General features: G+C 35.3%; 4 protein-coding genes across 7 annotated transcripts; 2 read left to right on the top strand and 2 right to left on the bottom strand.

Annotated features, from left to right (window-relative positions):
* Positions 1 to 383: 383 nt before the first annotated feature.
* On the bottom strand, positions 384 to 2,609 carry LOC116342109 (zinc finger protein 25-like). The gene is made up of 4 exons (XM_031769608.1): positions 1,905 to 2,609; positions 1,645 to 1,809; positions 1,403 to 1,570; positions 384 to 1,248 (listed from the first exon to the last, which is right to left on the bottom strand). Exons 1-4 carry the CDS (start codon positions 2,488 to 2,490, stop codon positions 461 to 463), a joined length of 1,707 nt encoding a protein of 568 aa, XP_031625468.1. The 5' UTR covers positions 2,491 to 2,609; the 3' UTR covers positions 384 to 460.
* Positions 2,610 to 2,664: 55 nt separating this feature from the next.
* Positions 2,665 to 4,135, top strand: LOC116342110 (dnaJ homolog subfamily C member 8). Its single transcript, XM_031769609.1, has 4 exons — positions 2,665 to 2,875; positions 2,954 to 3,274; positions 3,354 to 3,461; positions 3,542 to 4,135. The coding sequence occupies exons 1-4, from the start codon at positions 2,822 to 2,824 to the stop codon at positions 3,803 to 3,805; spliced, it is 747 nt and encodes a 248-aa protein (XP_031625469.1). The 5' UTR covers positions 2,665 to 2,821; the 3' UTR covers positions 3,806 to 4,135.
* Positions 4,136 to 4,438: 303 nt separating this feature from the next.
* Positions 4,439 to 8,849, top strand: LOC116341961 (LIM and senescent cell antigen-like-containing domain protein 1). Of its 4 annotated transcripts, XM_031769400.1 has the most exons (7): positions 4,460 to 4,549; positions 4,834 to 4,879; positions 6,765 to 6,884; positions 6,963 to 7,191; positions 7,264 to 7,340; positions 7,646 to 8,046; positions 8,112 to 8,849. In XM_031769400.1, exons 2-7 carry the CDS (start codon positions 4,863 to 4,865, stop codon positions 8,306 to 8,308), a joined length of 1,041 nt encoding a protein of 346 aa, XP_031625260.1. In that variant the 5' UTR covers positions 4,460 to 4,549; positions 4,834 to 4,862; the 3' UTR covers positions 8,309 to 8,849. The 4 variants fall into 4 exon arrangements, with proteins under 4 accessions (XP_031625261.1, XP_031625260.1, XP_031625262.1 ...); XM_031769401.1 differs by lacking the exon at positions 4,834 to 4,879 and having other exon boundaries at positions 4,439 to 4,549; XM_031769402.1 differs by lacking the exons at positions 4,460 to 4,549; positions 4,834 to 4,879 and adding an exon at positions 6,218 to 6,344.
* LOC116341960 lies at positions 8,557 to 16,637 on the bottom strand. Its single transcript, XM_031769398.1, has 22 exons — positions 16,415 to 16,637; positions 16,084 to 16,337; positions 15,889 to 16,005; positions 15,567 to 15,827; positions 15,310 to 15,497; positions 15,039 to 15,247; positions 14,863 to 14,952; positions 14,648 to 14,806; positions 14,432 to 14,581; positions 14,039 to 14,346; positions 13,823 to 13,946; positions 13,620 to 13,750; positions 12,385 to 13,552; positions 12,209 to 12,322; positions 12,023 to 12,147; positions 11,759 to 11,958; positions 11,342 to 11,685; positions 10,752 to 11,196; positions 9,928 to 10,681; positions 9,778 to 9,861; positions 9,082 to 9,709; positions 8,557 to 9,020 (listed from the first exon to the last, which is right to left on the bottom strand). The coding sequence occupies exons 1-22, from the start codon at positions 16,511 to 16,513 to the stop codon at positions 8,907 to 8,909; spliced, it is 6,066 nt and encodes a 2,021-aa protein (XP_031625258.1). The 5' UTR covers positions 16,514 to 16,637; the 3' UTR covers positions 8,557 to 8,906.
* Positions 16,638 to 17,009: the final 372 nt, after the last annotated feature.

The raw sequence follows: 17,009 nt of genomic DNA, 5'->3' as shown, positions 1-17,009 counted from the left end.
AGAATTCGGAAGAATTTAAGGAACAATGGTATCGTTATTATTAAGAAGTTATTATTATGACGATTAAACTGAGACATTGAAGACTACCTTGAAAGGCTAAGAATTCAAAGTCTATTTATGCGAAATGTTTGATCGACATTGTTTCAGTGAACTATAAGGCGAGTACGAAGTGACAATACAAATGCAAATTGATGAGTTCTATATGGTGAATAGTGTAGTATGACTTATCTGTGTGCGAGCTAAAGACAAGAAGTCAATGGAATGTCCGATAGAGATAGAGAGTGCATGGAGAACGAAACGCTCACATTGGATGACAGTCGCAATATAACATTACTATTGTAAATGCAAATAGTTGTCACCTTAAAAAATAAAAAGCAACAATGTGTCTCTGTATTGTAAATCATTTTTCTTCAAATTTCTCTGTTTCCTTAAAAACATGGAATTTTATTTATAATTAAATTCATTTGCGATAAATCTCATATTTTTCAATCATTTTCTTTGGTGGCCGATCAATGACCATGGTAGTACTTGAGCTAGTCATAAAAGTTTTCTTGGGACATCCATTCGATTCGTCAGTCGTTTTGGCGATTGAATTCACGTTGTTTGTGATTGCTGGTTGTTTCTTAAGATATGGTGACAGCAATTGGCGATATACCGTCAGATTCGTATGGGTATTGATTAATGGTAACGGGGCTATATCTTCAGGGAATGGATCGTAGTTTGATGGCAAATTCAAGTCAAGTGATGGCAGATTAACGCCAATTTCTGCAATTGGATCTGGTTCAATGGCCACTGCATTTAGTTGTTCGTCTTGTTGCGGTTCAGACTCAACAACAGATACATTCACTTGTTTCACATCAATATTTTCGTTGCTTTCCGCACATCGTAGACTTTGTGATCGGCCCGCAAATTTAATAACGGAGGTTGCAATATTTCGAACAACACTTGGGCCTTTGTATGGCTCTTCAATTGTTTTTTTCACTTCATTTAATTCTTGTGCACACACTGTTACATCCACCGATAGTTCAGTATCCATAACCATTTTCAAATGTTCAGTCTTCTTCTCTTTTACTCCAACAGACATGGCGGACGATTTGGTTTTCCTTTGTTCAAAATTAGCAAAAATCTTCTCCAAAATTTGACGCAATTCTTCGTCCGACTCTGAATGTAAATTCCGAACGTGTCGCCGAATATTATCCTTTCGACCACTTTTTGCCGAACACAGTGTACATTCGTAGAATATATTATCTGGAATGGAATTAACCACAAATATTACATATGATTTTATGGAATGACATTTAGACATCTTTTATTATTCGATTGATCGATTGCACAGTCATTAAATGGACTTTAAACAGAAAATGCTTGAAAATTACTCCAATGCTTGATCGGTAATACATACCCATATGCGTTTTTAAATGGCGCTCGAGTGTTCGCTGGTCGATGAATTTTTTAGAGCATTTTTCACATTGATGTGGTTTCGATTTTGAATGTGTAAGCATATGAGTTTTTAAGGCACTATTCCCACTAAATGAATTCTTGCATATTGTACAAATTTTTCGATTTTGACCTGTAAGTTGAAATCAAATAAACTTTAAATGGTAAGTACTTTGATATTCCAAATCAAGCGATTTGTCTATGCACCTGAATGACATTGAATGTGCTTCGTTAAATTTGATTTGACTAAAAATCGTTTTCCGCACTCGGGACACGTGTGAAATACGTTATTGTGTCGATTTTGATGCATGTTCAACTGCTCTTTATACAGGAACTTTTCATCGCATTGCGAACAATGGTATTTTAATTCGTCTGAGGAAAAAAAACATAAAAAATAAATCGAAATCCACATGAAATCCACAAGTAAGAATTGAAGAAGAAAAAAAACATGTGCTTGGAAAACTAACTTTGATGTTTTTTCATGTGTTTTTTCAATGCCATTGGACCTGAATAGACCTTTTGGCAGTGCGTGCATGTAAAGTTTTTATCAGTGTCATGTGTGTTTTGATGGTAGTTCATGTGGGCCAGCGTAATGAATTGCTTGTCACATCGATTGCATTGAAATGGTTTCGAGCGTGTTTTATCGCAGAATAGATGATATTTACGATTGTTTCGACTTTTAAATATTTTCTCGCAAATTAAGCATTTATACCGCACTTCACCCTCAGTCTCATTGAAAGTAATAATATGTGACACATCTTCGTTTATTTCTTCCACTACACGAGGTTCATGGGCACCACCATCATCTCCGATAATGGTTGCACTTTCATTGCTCGATGGAATCACTTCATAACTATTTCTATGGCTACTTGATTGGCTTTCCGTTGTGAATTTTTGTTTATTTTGTACACAAAGTGAGCACCCGTCTTCTTCTTTGATAAAACATTCTCGACACTTTTGATGTCCGCAAATTTCCACAATTATTCGATTACTCGATTGATCCAAATAGCGTTGGCACACACAACATATTGCGTTTGCATATCGCGAACACATTTTTTCAATAAAATTTAATCATTTTCAACAATTATTGATAAAGAAAACCAATTGGAACACACAATGTTTACACGATTCTTTTTTGACAGCTGATTCACTCTGTCAAATTGTATGTGGTTGTTCAGCAGCCAAATTGAATGAAGGTGTAACAACTGTTTAGCGCGAATATGTTGAAATGTCATTGATTTCTTGTGTCACTGTGCATTTATAGTGTTGTGTTCATTTTTATTGTTTCGGCGTTGTTTGTGTCCTTCCAAAACATATCTGAAATTGTAAAAAAAAAAAACATTGACCGAAAAAGTTGAACATTTGACACAAAACAAGTTCAAAAATGTCGGGAGAAGGTTCATCTGGGTCAGACAATTTCGAGAGCTACTATTCCGAGGTGAGATAAGCTGTGCTGACATTTCATTTGCAATTCAGAAAATAAAAAAAAAACTCTCTTCGTTATCGTATCATTTAGGTAAAGCAAATCGAAGCCCGCGATTCGGTGCTTACTTCCGAACAGCAAATAAACCGTTTATTACGTGCGGGCTCAACCTATTTTAATTTAAATCCATTTGAAGTGCTACAGGCCGAACCAGAATTGACAGTTGATCAGATTAAGAAAAAATATCGTAGCCTATCGTTTTTGGTGCATCCCGATAAAAATCAAGACGATAAAGAACGAGCTCAATTAGCTTTTGAAGCGGTTAACAAGGCATGGAAAACACTGGAAAATGATGTCACACGCAAAAAATGCTTGGACATTTACGAAGAGGCCAAAGACCGCACAGATCACATGGTAAGTTTACATCACGTTTTTGTTCGGTTCTTTCTCGTGAGAATGTGTTTGATTTTATTGACTTTGTGCAATTTTTTAGATCTCAGAAAAACGTAAGAAACTGAAAAAAGAAGGTAAATCCAAAGAACCAATTCCCGAAGATAATCCAGAAAAGTATAAACATGCTGTTTATGTAATGGTTATGAAGGTAAGTCTAGCGATTTTATTTCCATCAAAGGACCTTTTTGAGATTTTTATTTTTAAATTTTGGTTTTTTTTTGTGTGTAGCTTTTCGCAGATATGGAACGTCGACGTCAACAACTGGAGACAAGAGATATGGAAGAAAGAAAACGTAAACGAGAAACCGAAATCGAAGAAGAAGAGCGCCAAAAGGCAGACAATGAATGGCAAAAAAATTTCGAAGAATCTCGACAAAGTCGCGTAACTAGCTGGCAAGATTTTCAATCGGGCGCAAGTAAAAAGAAAAAATCAAAAAAAGAAAAGAAACAACATGCATTCAATCCGCCAAAACTAAAGCCAGAGACGCGATAAACTATAACCGTGTTGATATTATATATTAGTTATCTGATTTCGCGCAACAACAACAACTAAACGAAACAAAAACTTAGTACACAAAAAACTATAAATGATCATCCGTTGGAATTGTCTCCCATTTTAAACCAATTTAAATGTGTTTAATTAAAATGTCTAACTTAGACCAAAATATGAAAAAATAGGACTGAGATATAAATGGCGTTATGAAATAGAAAATGTGAAACAAATATCAAGGACATCTTTCATCATCAAAATATTCAATATAGAATTTTAGAAATCGATCTTCTTTTTGAGAATATGCAAGTTTAACGATACATTTTAAACGTAAAAAAAGGTATTGTATTCAATGTCAAATGATAAACAAAATAAATTCGAAACAAAAAAAATCACTTTTATTCATTGATTCACTCTTCTTTTTCGTTTGCCCGCATAAAAAACGGAACGCATTCGAATGTAAACGCAGCTTAACATTCAAAGAGCATATTATAAACAAAGCCGACGTTTCAATATATAACGAGACACACATGTGTGCATGAAACGGTGTGCCATTTGTATTGGGTGTGGGATGAATGTATGTTTACGAACGTATGTGTGACTTATGAAGTAATTCTCAGTTTTCACAGATAGAAAAAGAAGAGTCACACATTTTTATCTTGTAAATATGGTGTTTGTTTAGTATATTTTTTGGTGCATTTTTTGTTTTTCTTTTCGATAAAAAAAACCGTAGAAAATAAAAAGAAGGTAAATAAATAATAATAAAATGCTGAACAGTGAATATACGAATTTACGGTGAATATTATGAATGATCGATGATTTTGAAGAAACTACAACAACAACTGTGTGGACAAAAAAAAATGTCTTAATATTTCCAAGTCCATCTGATGCTCTAAATTTATTCGATTTTGAGCAAAAAAGAACCTTAGGGCGTATAAATAGTGTCTCAATTGTTTTCATATTTGAACAAAATTATGTTTCCAATCGAAATCTCTGGATAAATATTAATGAATTTCGTTTTTTTTCTTCAGTGGAAAAAAGATATAGAAGTTAAATCGCCATGCCCCCGATAGTTGGGTAAGCAGATGTGATGTTATTTCCTCACACATCCAAACACGGATTTTCTTTCAATCATTCCCATTTCTTTGGCTGAACATAATCTTGTAAAATTGATCTTTAGCTAAAAAATAATCTCTCTTTTACTATTTTATAATAACAAGAAAAATTACCCATTCCAAAGTTCAATCTGATAAAAAAAATAACTCGAAATTCTTCCCAAAAATTCCGGATTTTTGATTTTAAGAAAATTATTCGCTTTTGTAAATAATACTTCAATTTAATTTTTTAAAAGAGTAATTATTGTGTGGGTGCGTTTTTCTTTGTAAATTTTCAAAACAACAAATTAACGTTGGGGCCGTAGGCAAGATGTTTATTAACGTATTGAAATATCACATTACCAAATGTTTGTGTTATGCCATTTTTTCTAATCACCCGACTAAAAAAAACCTAACAAAATGCAAATTGTGAATAGTGACGACGGCAAAAAATGCAAAGATCATAAAATGCGGATGTTGTACGATCAGAAACCATAGAATAAATGCGCTGAACGTGCAATTTCAGATAAATAGTGGAAACGTATCTTGTGAATGTGTAATTTGTGCGTGAGTGTGCTGCTATTACGAATGGAATTTAAATACATGCGAACGTACATTTAGCCATCTGTTTAACGTTAAAATGATATTTGCCCGCCGATTTTGCTCGTCGCAGTTTAAACATTTTTTTTAAAAGTAACTTCACACTATTTATGAGACTTTGTAAAAAAAAAAAAAAAAATGATATACCAAAAACACAGTAAATAAAGAAAAATATGTATTCACAGCAAGAACAACAATTATGAACAGAAATCCGGGAATTGTTTTTCATTTGCAAGATTTCAAAAAGAAAATTCACCTAGAGATTTAGTTTATGTGTGTTTTGTCTTCGTTCCGAATTAAAACTCAGACGAAAATAAAAAGCGTCTTCTGTGGCTTTCCCAAACAGATGGTCTTTTCTCAATGGAAAAATCGTATGGTTGGGTCTGAAACGAATGAAAATTCGCTCGAAGTCACAAACATAAAACGTTAAGCCCACAGTTATATAGGCATAAGCATATGCCATATACATCGAGTCGCGGTTATGAGAATCTATGTCATGCTTCATATCGCGTACGCATTGCGACGCCAAAACGGAACTTGTTACATAGTCGAGCACAGCATAAAACATTGATTTGAATGTATGTGGTTATCGGTGCGGTTGAAGAAGTAAAACGGATCGCCGACGTTGATCTATTTTTAACGAGACATTTCAAAAATAAATGAACATGTTGTTGTCACAAAGGTGCGCTTTAAACATCACTTTGATGTATTACACTTGCCATTCGAACGGAACGAATATGAACATTGTACAACAAATCTTTCCGCTCTCCGGTTAATATAGTTTTGATGATCGTTTTCAAATACACTTTGCTATCGCACTGAACTTGTTTCAGTTTTATTTTTGACTGGTGAAGTTCATTTATTTTGACAGTTTTTCTTTGCCATTCTTTAACTGATACGTACACTGATATTAGCCAATCTGGAATTATGTGTCACACAAAAAACAAAAATATGTTTTAGTCATCAAAATTTAGGAATGTAGTGGTTTTCGGTTTTTCACTAACCATTAGTACAATTTACTGATTTGACCGTCAGTCGATTCGTCGACATAAAACGAAACATAATTATTTTGTTAAGAGAAATATTTCGTTTTGTGTATCAGAAACAAAAAAGCGGAAATATGGAATTTCACTCTACTAAATAGTTGGTTTTACAGTTTTCGTTTTAATTTTGATTTAACATAAACTAACGTGATAATTTTGGTTTTCTTTTTGATTTTTTTTTTGCTGAAAATGTGGGAATCAAATTAATTTTTTTTCTTTCAACAGTACCGTCATGGCAGCTAACGCCCTGGGCAACATGATTTGCTCACGTTGCGAAGAGGGATTCGAAGTCCATGAAAAAATTGTTAATTCAAACGGTGAACTATGGCATACGCAATGCTTTGTGTGAGTGTTACTGTAAAATAAAAGAGAAAAGAAAATTCAAGCTAACTCTATGATTCGATTTCTATATTTTGCCATTAGTTGTGCTCAATGCTTCCGTGCTTTCCAAGATGGAATTTTCTACGAATTCGAGGGACGAAAGTATTGCGAACGCGATTTTCATGTTCTCTTTGCCCCATGCTGCAACAAATGTGGTGAATTCGTCATTGGACGTGTTATAAAAGCAATGGCAGCAAGCTGGCATCCACAGTGCTTCTGTTGTGAATCATGCCACAAAGAGTTGGCCGACTGCGGATTTATTCGTAATCAAGTAAAGAAATGCCAAAATAAACATCGAAAAAACGTGCAAACTAATCATAACATACTTGTTTTTTTTATATAGAATCGCGCGTTATGCCACGATTGCAATGCCAGAGAGAAAGCAGGCGAGCTTGGAAAATATATTTGCCATAAATGCCAGTAAGTTAAACATTTTAAAATTCCTACGAAATAAATCGTCATTACACAGTAAGAAAATATCAGCCGACGCTATACGCAAAACCGACTGGTACGTGCGCTCATACGTTTTTACATCTTTTACATCTAGTGACCATACGATTTTTCGACTGATTCGTTACTCTTTGTGCGTATCTTCGCACAGTCGAAAAATCGTATGGTCACTAGATGTAAAAGATGTAAAAACGTATGAGCGCACGTACCAGTCGGTTTTGCGTATAGCGTCGGCTGATATTTTCTTTCTGTGTAAAATATGTGTTTTATTGCAGCGGTATTATCGATGGTCAACCGCTTCGGTTCCGAGGTGAAGTCTATCATGGCTATCACTTCAATTGTACATCGTGCAACGCTGAATTGGATTCGACAGCGCGTGAGGTGAAAAGTCGTCCGGGTTTTGCAGCTAATGATATGAACGAATTGTATTGTTTGCGTTGTCACGACAAAATGGGCATTCCAATTTGTGGTGCTTGCCGTCGACCGATTGAAGAACGTGTCGTAACCGCCCTCGGCAAACATTGGCATGTCGAACATTTTGTGTGCGCCAAATGCGAGAAACCATTTTTGGGACATCGTCATTATGAAAAACGTGGCCTGGCCTATTGCGAAACTCACTACCATCAATTATTTGGAAATTTGTGTTTTGTGTGCAATCAAGTCATTGCCGGTGACGGTAAGTGTAAAACAACATCAATAATAAAATTAAATCATATATATAATTTGGATGATTTCTTGCAGTTTTCACCGCATTGAATAAGGCCTGGTGTGTGCATCACTTCTCATGTTCGGTTTGCGACACGAAAATGAATCAAAAATCGAAATTCTATGAATATGACGAGAAACCGGTGTGTAAAAAATGCTACGAAAAATTCCCAACGGAACTTCGGCGTCGTTTGAGAATATCGCATGAAAACACCATGAAGAAACCCGCATAAGCCAAACTAGATTTTCCATCACGTGGCTCTTCGTCTTCATGAATCTGAAAACATACTGCCAAAAATGAAGATGATACCAACACAAATTCGCTTTAGTCGTCATTGTGAATGTTTATGGCCATTTCGAAACAGAAAATATGTTTCTTTTTTTCCATCCGGAACCGTTATATTAACCACGAAACCAATTAACAAGACCGCAGTCAATTAAATAATATTTAGTTTTTTTTTATTCTTTCTTATGTTTCAATGGATAATATCCATATTTTGTATGATTTTCGTTTTAACAATTATTATTATTATGTATTTGAAATATTGTGCCTAAAATGTATGATCATGTGCCTTTTTTGTATGAGATACGAGATTAATCCGATCATTTAAATCGCGATCATTTGTATTAATTCTGATTTTAATTTTTATTTTTGATGATTTGATGTAAATTATATCAAACTTATTGTAGTTGTAGTAAATGAATATTTACAGTTGTCGAGCCAACTCGAATACTTAAACTTAAACTTAATAAACGTTTAATTTCTAACACAAGCACACTTGAGTTTTGATCAATTCGCCAAAACGGATATGTTTGGAGCAGTTTTTTCTATTACGATAATTCCAATAGTTTAACAGCTTGCAAGGTGACAAATGGAAAAACATCGTACTCTTCCAAATTGTTGATTTCCTCCTTCAGTGTCTCGTGGCGGTTTGGCATCAACATCTGTGAAAAACCAAGTCTTTTAATGTCATGTCTATATTGGAGAGTGACTTTTTATATTTACCTTTTTAATTTGTGGCTTAAGGTCATCATTGGATAGTGCCAAGAAAATGGCACCAAAATGCGTTTGCTTCAAAGCGATGCACGTTTCAACCAAATCCACAAAATTAAGTTTGTGTTTAACTGGGCACGATTGAAGAATGAATATTGCCTTCGAAAGTGCTTCATCTTGTACATCCGAACGTACTTTCACCATATTTTTGAATGGTAATCGAATTAAATAGTTGTAGGCAATAACAATACCATCCGAGTGCACAATTTCTGGTTTGATTGAAATTTTATTAATGATCGTCATGAGTTCATCGGCCATGTGAAGTACAACCATTTGTTTTAAAACATTGTTCCAGATCTTTGGCTCATAAATGTCATATCCCAAGCAAATGTACGTGATTACACTCAATGCCTTTGGATTTGATGCATGCGATGACCAAATTTGCTTTAAGATTTTAATTTTGTCATACGATTGAAACTTTTCAATCGATAACATATAGCCAAATGGTTTTAAATGGTGCACACACTTGAGAGCAATGTATTTCGATTCTTCGACAAATTGCAAGAACGAAGGATTCATGTCTTCGTTTGACAATTTAATGAGACATTCGAATAACTGAAGCTGACGACTGGTGTTCACGCTGAAGGGAGGGAGGGGAAAAAATGGAATTAGAATTGAATAAATTGTGAATTTGGACAGATTCCTTACCTATCACCTTGGCCGGTAAATATGTTATTTATTATGAATTGACTGGACTTTACTGGATCCCATGACTTTAAAATATAATACGCTCTGAAAATTAAATCAAAAACAATTTAGAAATGATTTCAAAATAAGAATCTAGTATGAAATTCGTACTTTTCAACGGAAAGATTTGCATTTTCGTTGTCATCTTTATTCGGTGTTATGGTTGAATTCAATTCATCATCGTAAAGAGTTTGCTCAAGTGTATTGCCCTCATCACTCGGACCGACCGCAAGCCATTGCTTGATTAGACCCAATTGAACGTCATAGAATTTGAGTTTGAATAATTTGGCAAATTCTTCAGCCACTTTATTAATGTCGCATTTCGAATCGTTATTGATATTTGCTCGATTGTACAATGCTTTTATCAATTCCACTGGATTTGTTATCAATTCAGACAAATCATCATCGTACAAACCATACAAATGCAATTGATGCTGTACTTTAAGTATGGAATATTTGCTTTTAATCTTGAGCGCCAGCTCTTTAGATCGTTGAACTTCATTCAATGTGGTTTGATTTTTCTTCACGAATATGTAGCATTGGTGTGCGGCTTCCAATTGGTCAGCCCCTTCCGGCGCATTGCTTAATACCATATACAAAACCAATAAAATACGATGAGTGTCTTTCATATGGCTCACCACATTCATCACCGATTGCAAAAATGCGTTATTAGCGGGCTGTAGACCCCATGTACTATTTTCTCTGCTGCTTGTTTGACGCTCGCTCAACACTTTTTTGAATACTGTCATGCACAGTGCATCTTTTTCCTGGTCAATTTCAATCGGATTCACCATTCCATGCATATGCGAATAGAATTTGACCAACGGAAACCATTCAACACAATCTTCAATCGTGACGACATCACCTTTATTAGACATGAAGAGGGAAAAAAATAAAGTTTTTGGTTTGGTTCCCGTCTCCCATCATATACGTACCGAGAAAATCTTGTAGCGATTCCGTGACCACCATCAAAAATGGCAAACGATATTTTGATACTTTCGGCATGATTGTTGAATCACCTTGCCTTCGAATCCACCAATCAGTTTCGAATTGTCCAACACGTCGTTCACGCATTTTCACCATTTTATGCTTTAAAAATAGTAAAATGTGACTCCATTGTTGCACCTCAACACGAAGCTCACGAATTTCCGACAATATGTTCAGCACACAAAGGAAAAGCTCATAGAAGTACGGATTAATGTTATTGATGACATCGTACAAGTAAAGACTCAGTAATTTCATGTCGGTTACTTGCGTAAGATACGGTTCGCACAATGCTCGCAATTTTTCGGGTGATGTTTGCACAATGATTATTTCTTCGTTCACTTCATTCGTTTGGGTTTCGAATTCAAACTCTTGTACACTTAGAATGGTGCTTATCTAGAAAAGATAAATCTCTTTAACATATCTATCGACATAATCATTCCGTTTCGGACGGTTTTGAACATTTTTCAACTTGATCATCTTAATTACTTTTCCGCACACACATAGTGTGAAAGGGGAAAGTATTTTGCATAATAATTACCTGCGTAACGAGTACTTTTTGGAAATTCCACTCAAAATCTCTGCTCATTCTCTCCAACAAGTGGATGTCAAACATTTTTTGATTCAACGTAGTGAATAGCTCGGGGAATGAGATTTGGAAATCATCTTTAATACTTGGATCAAGTTGTCGCAATTGCATATAGTACTTGTACTTCAAATGTGCTTCTTTGGCCGCTCGTGCTTCGGTGGCATCGCCGGCTAATTCACAATAATTTTCAGTCAATTGCAAACAGTTCATCTTTGAAAGGCCACTTCTTAACTCATCAGTGAGCATTCGCAATGCTCTCTCCGGATCAGAATGTGACCGAAGAATCGGAACAAGCACTTTGGTTATTAAAAAGAGAAGATAAAAATCATTGACAAATATAAAATCAATACAAATGACAAAAGAACTTACAATGAAATTGTGGCTCTTTTTGATGAAGTGCCGACTTCAATATCTTTTGAATGTAGATGTCCTCTAAACTGACAGCCAAAACTTTATTAGTAGTGTACATTTGTTGTGTTCGAATGCAATGGATAATTGAAAATACAGTTGTGTGCATTTTCATTTTGTTCAATTGGTCCAGAGACGCCATGAACTTATTACGTTCAAAACTGCAATTAAATGTTAAATTATGATCAATTCTTAGGCCTTTTCAAAATGGATGCTTATACGCACGGTTCATTTGTACTGATGACATCCTTGAAATGGTTATAAAATGGTGTTGTTGGTTGTAATTCACACACCACAGCTTGCAGAACCATTGACAATGTCTGGATAACGGCAGCACTCTTATGTTCAATCTGTAAAACATTCTAATTTAAATTGTTTTGTTCAAACAAACGGCTGCCGGGTCGTACTCACCACAGGAATTGGATTAACGTGGTTCACTTCATCAAAGATTGACATCGAGTCACGTCGTCGATGCGTTGAAGTCGATTCCAATTTATTTAAACTTTCAAGCGCATCTTGAATTGTCTGTTGGTGGATTGTGAAAATTAAACACCAAATTATCGAAAAGATGGATCAAAATTTCTTACCTCATCTTCTTCATCGACATTGCCATCGAGAAATTGCTGAAATTGTGTGAACTCGAATGCATTCAGTCCAATTTTAGCAAAGTGAATCAATTGCTGTACATCAACAACGTCCATCCCATTGACTTTTTGTGCATAAAAATGTGCCATTGGATATGCATACGACTCGCCGACATCCGGACAAACGGTATCCGAAGCGGAAGCTTTATATTGTTGAGCGATCAACATTACGGCCATATTGACATAATATTCATTACTACCAGCATTATCATCGCGGAAGATTTTCGCCAATAATGTTGTAAATTTAACGTTATTAATGGTTCGCGCCAATTTGAAAATGACATCAAACTTATTCACTTTCAGAGCTGCCGATAACACTTTTACATTCTGCCAAATGACATTGGCCAAAAATCGTTCCTTTTCCCGTAAAAGTGTAAGCAGCCTAGCGATACCGATGTCCAAATAACCCATGACCTTTTCCTCGTTCATCAATTCATCCAGAGTAACGGTCATATTCAATGCACTCTTTTTCAACCATTGTAAATTCATCAGGTCTTTAATCAGTTCTTTATTTTCATCGCCAATATCCTTATCCATCACAAATCGCAATAGTTCCATCAAGTTTTCGTAATACTCTGGCTTGTTCATGTAATCGCATATCATTTTTGGTGTAATTTTTGCGATTTTTGTATAACACGTACGCGCTTCTTCTTCGTCAAGAGTTTTAAGGTACTCGAGTGCTTTGTGAATGTGACCGTCACGCGCCAAATGGTATACACAGTAAAAATTTGTTTCCGAACATTCGTCGGAGGAGAATTTTTTAAAAATTTCCAAATCTTCAAGCAATTCTTCACGATTTTGTGTGACCATACGAAGTACACATTTCATTTGATTGCCACTTGAGTCCGGCCGCCATCCATATTTCATTCGTAACATTTTGATTTGCTGCATTTTATACTCGTTATCAATCTCTTTTGCATAATGATGTGATGACGTTCGAAACTGAATGATCGGATGCATTTCTTGTGGCCATGGTACCGATGACAATTTTGCAATTTTCAATGCATACTGCAATTTTATCTCTTGATTTGTGATCAATTTCAAACAAGCCACCGATCGAGCCAACCACATTCGAAGCGCCGAACGATGATTCATTAAATATTCAATGTATCTGTAAGAGAAAAACAAACCGAAGTTTAGCAAAATATTAAACATTCGAATTGTTGGAGATGTCATACCTGGTCAATGTGTTTTGCAGTTTTATACCTTTTTCAGTATATACCACAAATAAAAACTTATTCACTAGATCGGGCAGATTTTTGATATTGATGCGTTGCAACAAATTAAAGGCACATTCTTCAATTGTATTCTGTACAAGAGACGGAATATTTTCACATCATTTCGTAAATATATTTTTAATCTATTCGGAAAAATGACTTACTTCATAATATTCATCGAAATTTACGTGCAGATTATATTGATTCTTCAAAATCAGAAGCTCTTCCATTGCATCGATGACTTTGCTCAGTCTTTCGATACTTAAATCGTAATGGCGCCGTTGATCCCTATAAAATGATTGATTTTATATTTCTTTAGTAGTAATGAATTGGAAATTTGAAAAGCGATCAATAGAAGAGTATTATTGAAAAACACCTACGCAAAAGTGAATTTAACGCCTTTGCAAATGTCCAGCATTTTCTTGCCAAATTCAATACCGATAGCTGGCCAATCGTTTGAACGCTCGTAGGATGTTGTTTTTGTGATGACCCAATCAACTATTTTCGGCATTGTATCTGGCAATTCTTCAGCTACCAATGGGAAATAGTGTCGCATCCATTGGATGATTCCGAATGGCTCTATCTCTTGTGGAATCTCTCGCAACATTTTAACGGCTGTATCATGTTTCAAAATTGGTATGATACAGCATGCATGCTGCTTCAATATCAAACATGCAGCGGAGATGTTCTGTGAAACAGAAAAGTACATAAGTACAATTGGCTTTTATTTGAATTGAAATCGATTGATAAAACTCGAACAGACAAGACCCCACCGTTTCCATATATTTAATGCAATAATTTCCCAGATTTTGATGTTGTACAAACTTTTGCCAGTGCATCATACATTCATTTTGATCGATCAGCTGTAGGGTATTTAACCGAAGCAATTGCTCTTTGATCTCCTCGCCAATTTTTGGATAATTCTATGGAGTTTTTATTAAACTTTAGCAAATTATCGCTTTAGCAATTCAAATTCTGTTCACACTTACATCAAACTTAATGTACTCGGCCAAAAAATCGAGAAGAGTTTTCATGACCTTTCTATCAGGCATTTCGAGGTTTCGCAGTTGAAGCAGAAATTCAGTGTTTTTAATTTGTTTGGCAACATCAATCAATTGGTTAAGACGTTTTTGTAGTGCCTCCACATTCTGTGAATAAAAGTATTGGGTCATATCTGATGGATGTTCTAGAAAGCGAAGCTTACTTGATTGATTGATCCCATATCTTGAAGAATTCGTTTGGCCTTTGCTTCGTAGATCGGTTGTGGGTCCAGATTGAACTTCTTCGCCAAATCCTTAAATGAAATATTAAAGTGTTGTCAGTGATGCTTCCATGTACTCCTACATCCATCGTGTAGTTTAAAAAATTGAAAAAAATCACCTCAGCTTCAGCCAACATTCCCTTGGTCAGTAGAGTATGAAGACGTTTTTCGGGTTGCGATTCGGATACCATATGCAAATTAATGTGTTCCACAAAATTCGAACTAGATGATCGATTGCCACCAAAGTAAAATATACTGGCCGATGACTTTGGTTGTTCGATTAGCCAAATTTGATTTGACACTGGCAATGAACACTTACAATTCATGTCTGAAACGAAATAAATATTCACAAATCATGCCATTAAGTGAAATCAATGCTTTATAACTTACTTGAATAGTCAAACACCTTCAGAGATCGTGACTTGGCCGCATTTTCGGTGAGTGCAAGTATTTCGATGCCGTCATCATTTGTTGCAGTTATAATAAAATCAATGACATTTTCCGGTGTATCGATGCGATCCACGGAACCAGTGTATGGACAGAGTTCATACAAGCCACCATTTTCGGTTAAAGCAAATCTATATTCATTCACAAGGGTAATCGGTTAGCATTCAAAATAAATGAACAGTTTTAAAACCGAAACTCACAACATAATGTTATCGCTTTGAACTTGTTTGATGCCATCCAGTCGAATGCGCTGCTCAACGTAGCTTGATTTCATGAAAATGTGATCTTCGCCACAGTAAATGTGCATGGGTTCGCCATTGTAGCAGGTTATTGAATATGAGGATATGGAGACATTCGTTCGTTTTGGATTGACCACATCCAGAATAATATTATTGGAAATCGTTTCATTAAAGTTCAAACCCGGTTCCAATTTTACCATTGCATTTTCGATTCCATGTAACCTTTATTCAACAAACATAAATTAATATCTACATTACTCTTACCACGTCCAACAATTCATACCTATAAATTACGCCGTTTGTACAGCAAAAATAGTAGTCCGAGTTCCACTCGATGACATCAACGAATGTACGACTTTGGGCAATTGTTGGATCGGCAATGTTTTGATTATTGATCGCCCTAGAAAAATGAATGGAGTTTGACAAAGACTTGTTTAAAATCAGCGACAGTTGGTTGCGAAAAGAACGGATTATTTACGTGTCAAACACAGGTCCTCTTTCCATGCTATCTAACCGCAATCCGACGATGTTTCCATCCAATAGACCACATATTATCAATGTGCCGTTCGGTGATATGGTAATGCAATCAATATCGCTTGGGAATGCAATTACTTTTGTCTGTTCACTCTGGCCATAAATCAAGTCTTTTTGCAGCAAATGTAAAATTTTATCGATGGCCACGGCCACATGTTCATTACGAAAGGTGGCACGTAACTTTGGGTCACGAACAATCTAAAATGAGGAAAATATCCACGATCGGCATTAAAAAAGTGCATGCCAAATGGTGCATTTTAAATAGAATACCATACCGAAAATGGATCACTGTTGTCGATGCGAACTAATGTATTCACCGAGAATGTGTCATTAAACACCTCGTCTTCTGATAAAACACCGATCTTATTCCACATTTTCCTCTTTAATTTCAATTTATATTACTCTATTGCTCTAGTAATTCTAACGCCAGCTCAATAATACTGTTGAATATTTTATAAATTGTGCAAATCTTTTGTGTTCCAATCTACTTTTTTTGAATGTATGACACAACGAATAAAATTCGAAACAAATTGTTTCACACACTAGCAACAGCGCTATACGTTCACTTGTAAACATTTAGATTTAAATGTCAAGACGGGTAAAAAGATTTTTTTTGTTGACTTTTCTAATGCCAAATACGAGTCATTTTTGATTTTCACCAATAAATTGCAATAAATCTGTTTTTTTTTTTAAATTCCAAATAAAATAAAAAACCAAATGCAAAAAAACTTCAAAAAACAAATTAGGAAGAAAAAAAATTGATTGGTAGTACAAAAAAAAATGATGCATGACCGAGAGCCAACTTCATGTGAGTTTTGTTTCGCGCTCAATACCCACAGCATAGTCAGAGTGAAGTAAAGCGCCGCCAAA

This window comes from Contarinia nasturtii, unplaced genomic scaffold, assembly GCF_009176525.2.
Source record: "Contarinia nasturtii isolate CC-2019 unplaced genomic scaffold, AAFC_CNas_1.1 Cnas_scaffold_810, whole genome shotgun sequence".
Classification (NCBI taxonomy): domain Eukaryota; kingdom Metazoa; phylum Arthropoda; class Insecta; order Diptera; family Cecidomyiidae; genus Contarinia; species Contarinia nasturtii.
Note: the sequence above shows the minus strand (reverse complement) of the source record. Positions and strands in the feature narration are given on the sequence as shown.

What these genes read in the sequence shown, in the direction of transcription:
- LOC116342110 (XM_031769609.1), top strand. Translation starts at nt 2,822, where the DNA reads ATGTCGGGAGAAGGTTCATCTGGGTCAGACAATTTCGAGAGCTACTAT. An exon ending in AAGACCGCACAGATCACATG is followed by an intron (nt 3,275 to 3,353) that starts GTAAGTTTACAT and finishes GCAATTTTTTAG; the next exon opens with ATCTCAGAAAAACGTAAGAA. An exon ending in TTTATGTAATGGTTATGAAG is followed by an intron (nt 3,462 to 3,541) that starts GTAAGTCTAGCG and finishes TTTTGTGTGTAG; the next exon opens with CTTTTCGCAGATATGGAACG.
- LOC116341960 (XM_031769398.1), bottom strand. Translation starts at nt 16,513, where the DNA reads ATGTGGAATAAGATCGGTGTTTTATCAGAAGACGAGGTGTTTAATGAC. An exon ending in AGAGGACCTGTGTTTGACAC is followed by an intron (nt 16,006 to 16,083) that starts GTAAATAATCCG and finishes TCATTTTTCTAG; the next exon opens with GGCGATCAATAATCAAAACA. An exon ending in GTCATCAGTACAAATGAACC is followed by an intron (nt 11,959 to 12,022) that starts GTGCGTATAAGC and finishes ATTTAATTGCAG; the next exon opens with TTTTGAACGTAATAAGTTCA.
- LOC116341961 (XM_031769399.1), top strand. Translation starts at nt 6,617, where the DNA reads ATGGAATTTCACTCTACTAAATA. An exon ending in GCGGATTTATTCGTAATCAA is followed by an intron (nt 7,192 to 7,263) that starts GTAAAGAAATGC and finishes TTTTTTATATAG; the next exon opens with AATCGCGCGTTATGCCACGA. An exon ending in TATATTTGCCATAAATGCCA is followed by an intron (nt 7,341 to 7,645) that starts GTAAGTTAAACA and finishes GTTTTATTGCAG; the next exon opens with CGGTATTATCGATGGTCAAC.
- LOC116342109 (XM_031769608.1), bottom strand. Translation starts at nt 2,490, where the DNA reads ATGTGTTCGCGATATGCAAACGCAATATGTTGTGTGTGCCAACGCTAT. An exon ending in GCACATTCAATGTCATTCAG is followed by an intron (nt 1,571 to 1,644) that starts GTGCATAGACAA and finishes TTCAACTTACAG; the next exon opens with GTCAAAATCGAAAAATTTGT. An exon ending in CCATTTAAAAACGCATATGG is followed by an intron (nt 1,249 to 1,402) that starts GTATGTATTACC and finishes ATTCCATTCCAG; the next exon opens with ATAATATATTCTACGAATGT.